The 2,424-nt window shown below is 43.9% G+C and overlaps 1 protein-coding gene across 1 annotated transcript in view; it reads left to right on the top strand.

Moving 5' to 3' along the window:
* Positions 1-532: 532 nt before the first annotated feature.
* Positions 533-2,424, top strand: part of LOC109472612 (serine racemase-like) — a 10,164-nt gene continuing 8,272 nt past the window's right edge. The window contains exon 1 of the mRNA XM_019772414.1: positions 533-1,120. Within this exon, the coding sequence (XP_019627973.1) occupies positions 956-1,120 (165 nt within the window). The 5' untranslated portion in view covers positions 533-955. The remainder of the gene's footprint in view (positions 1,121-2,424) is intronic.

The following is a 2,424-nucleotide window of genomic DNA, read 5'->3' as shown; positions in this document are numbered from 1 at the left end:
CCCCCCCCACCACACACACACAAAAACCACCGATCCCAGAACGCCTGAAAAGGAGGCTTAGTCTAGTAATGCAGGCCACGAAGGATGAGTAAGTTTTAATTTGCTTGTCTTTTCAGGTGCACGTGGTTTGTAGGTGTTTTATATATTCGCATGCGCTTTTTCCATGCATGTTCTTTACTAAGCCACATATCTAACTTTTTTTGCTGTGCTGTATAGTACCGAGTAAAATACCTCGTCACACAATGGACGATCAATCATCAGTTAGCTCAAATAACCCTTAGGCATAGAAATAAAAATATTGTGTTTTCGGTTAGACGCCCCACGAATATAATGGAACAACCCAATATGAAGTCAAAGTCCCAAAAGGTCTTCCCAAAGCATTTCACATACAAGAACAAGCCGATTTACCCCCAAGCGTTGCAAGCCTTCCTACAGTTACTGTTAAACATCGTAAGGATCTCTCCATGCAGACTTTTAGGGCGTTAAAAAGGTGGGAACGTGAAAGAGTCCAAAAGCCTGCCTCGTAGCCTGCTAACGAGGCTAGGCTTAAGCTTGTGCCAGTTCAGCAGTAAACGGGTCGTCACGTACCGACCAGTGGTTGTTTTTCTCCACCCCTACAGTGGCACGGTACTTCATATACATGTCTTATAGTTAGGGAGCACAGTGTTCATCTCAAGCCGTCGGACGGCCTTTTCCCTTGGGACTTCCTTGTAAAAACCTGTTCGGTCTGTTCCTGGTTTCTTAAAGTTGGCGATTTCTTCATTTTTCGCGCCTTTTTCTGGATTTAAAGTTACGATTGTGCAGACTGGTCAAGACCTGTGCGCGGCGACCAGACCTGGGGAGGTTAATAGTTGATACATCACTGGCAAGGTCGGCCCTTGTACATGTACGTGTTTGCACAAGACGGTTTTTCATCAGAACACTGACGTCTAGTGCTACTGGTACGACAACAGTCATGGAGGCCGAGAGGGTTACCGTACCGGACGTGGAGACCGCGGCGGGGCGCCTCGAGGGGCACGCCCGAGAAACTCCGGTGCTGACCTGCGGCACTCTCGACGACTTGGCGGGGAAGAGACTCTACTTCAAGTGCGAGAATCTTCAGAAGTCGGGCTCATTTAAGGTAAGAACTCAAGAGACTTACGAATGGTGGCTTTTCTGAAAAACAGGGCGTTTCGAGCTTACTGTAAACACCCATAAAACTATCGCCAGTTGCACTCAAGAACTGCACGTACGTCACTACGTGTAGCTTTCTGATATCTACCGGATGTCTGCTCTGGAAATCTAATTATTTTCCGACACCATTGGCACTGGCTAGCCTCCATAACATGCCAAAACTGGGGGTTTGGAGGGTCTTCATGCTCTTTGAGAGCTTTTTTTATTGCACTGCATAGGCAACATAGCCGGCCTGGTTGAATTACCCCCATTTATCAGAAAACAGCCGAAGACCACCAAACGGTACCCCCAGTTCTATAAGCCTGCTACGAATATTAGACACTGGCACAGAATCAAATCCTGAGACTACACAGATCTATTCTCCAAGCAGAGGCTAGGTGCATTTTAAAAACTTTTAGCTTTCTATTTTGTCTGCTGCTTTTTTTGGTATGCAGAGGTAATAGACTTTTTTGGACGTAATTGTGTCAGCTTATTACTTTTTAATATACAGAGGTCAGGCTTGTTTTGGAGGCTGACGGACTTTCTCAGCTGGCAAAATAGAAATCCTGACGGTAACTATAAGACAAAGGACAAAAGATCCAGGGGACAAAAATGTCTGATATATGATACGTAAAAAAACTGTGTCATCCAGTCAGTGTCTGAAACGCCTATGGTATGAGGAAATACAAAACAACGTGTTTAAAGGGACCGTGCGATGTTCAGCTCGGGTAGGTTAGTATTACTGTGTGTACTTAAGGGATGATCTTCTATCAACAAAAACACAGTACGCTATGCGCTCCAAGCAGAGGTAGATTGGGAAGATTGCAACCGTATATGAACTTTTGGATTAACGTGTCTTACTTACTGAAGACTACTTTAGTAATACGTACGTACTAGTGTCCGCCAGATTAATAACATGGGTTTAAAACCAATAAAATTCAACCAAATACGGAGAATATTGAGTGAATCGAATACCTTTATTGTGATGCTTTTCCAAGCTAAGTACATGTAATGTATAAAGCACGGAGATCGATGTCTTACTATACAAAACGCACAGTGATACTAAGTAGTACACATACTAATGTGTACTACTTACCTACCGGCTCAACTACTACATAGAATTCAAGTTCTTGCTTTTTTTTACAAGGGGAGTTCATTTGCCCTTGGTGTAAACATGACAGTATAAAATTATAATCCCACGGATAGACTCTCCTGGCGAGTCATTTCCCTAATCTCCAAGCAGATCATACGGTGGCAAGGCAGTATCCATTG

Source organism: Branchiostoma belcheri, unplaced genomic scaffold (assembly GCF_001625305.1).
Source record: "Branchiostoma belcheri isolate BF01 breed outbred unplaced genomic scaffold, Haploidv18h27 scaffold28, whole genome shotgun sequence".
Taxonomy (NCBI): domain Eukaryota; kingdom Metazoa; phylum Chordata; class Leptocardii; order Amphioxiformes; family Branchiostomatidae; genus Branchiostoma; species Branchiostoma belcheri.
This window is presented reverse-complemented; position numbering and strand designations above follow the sequence as displayed.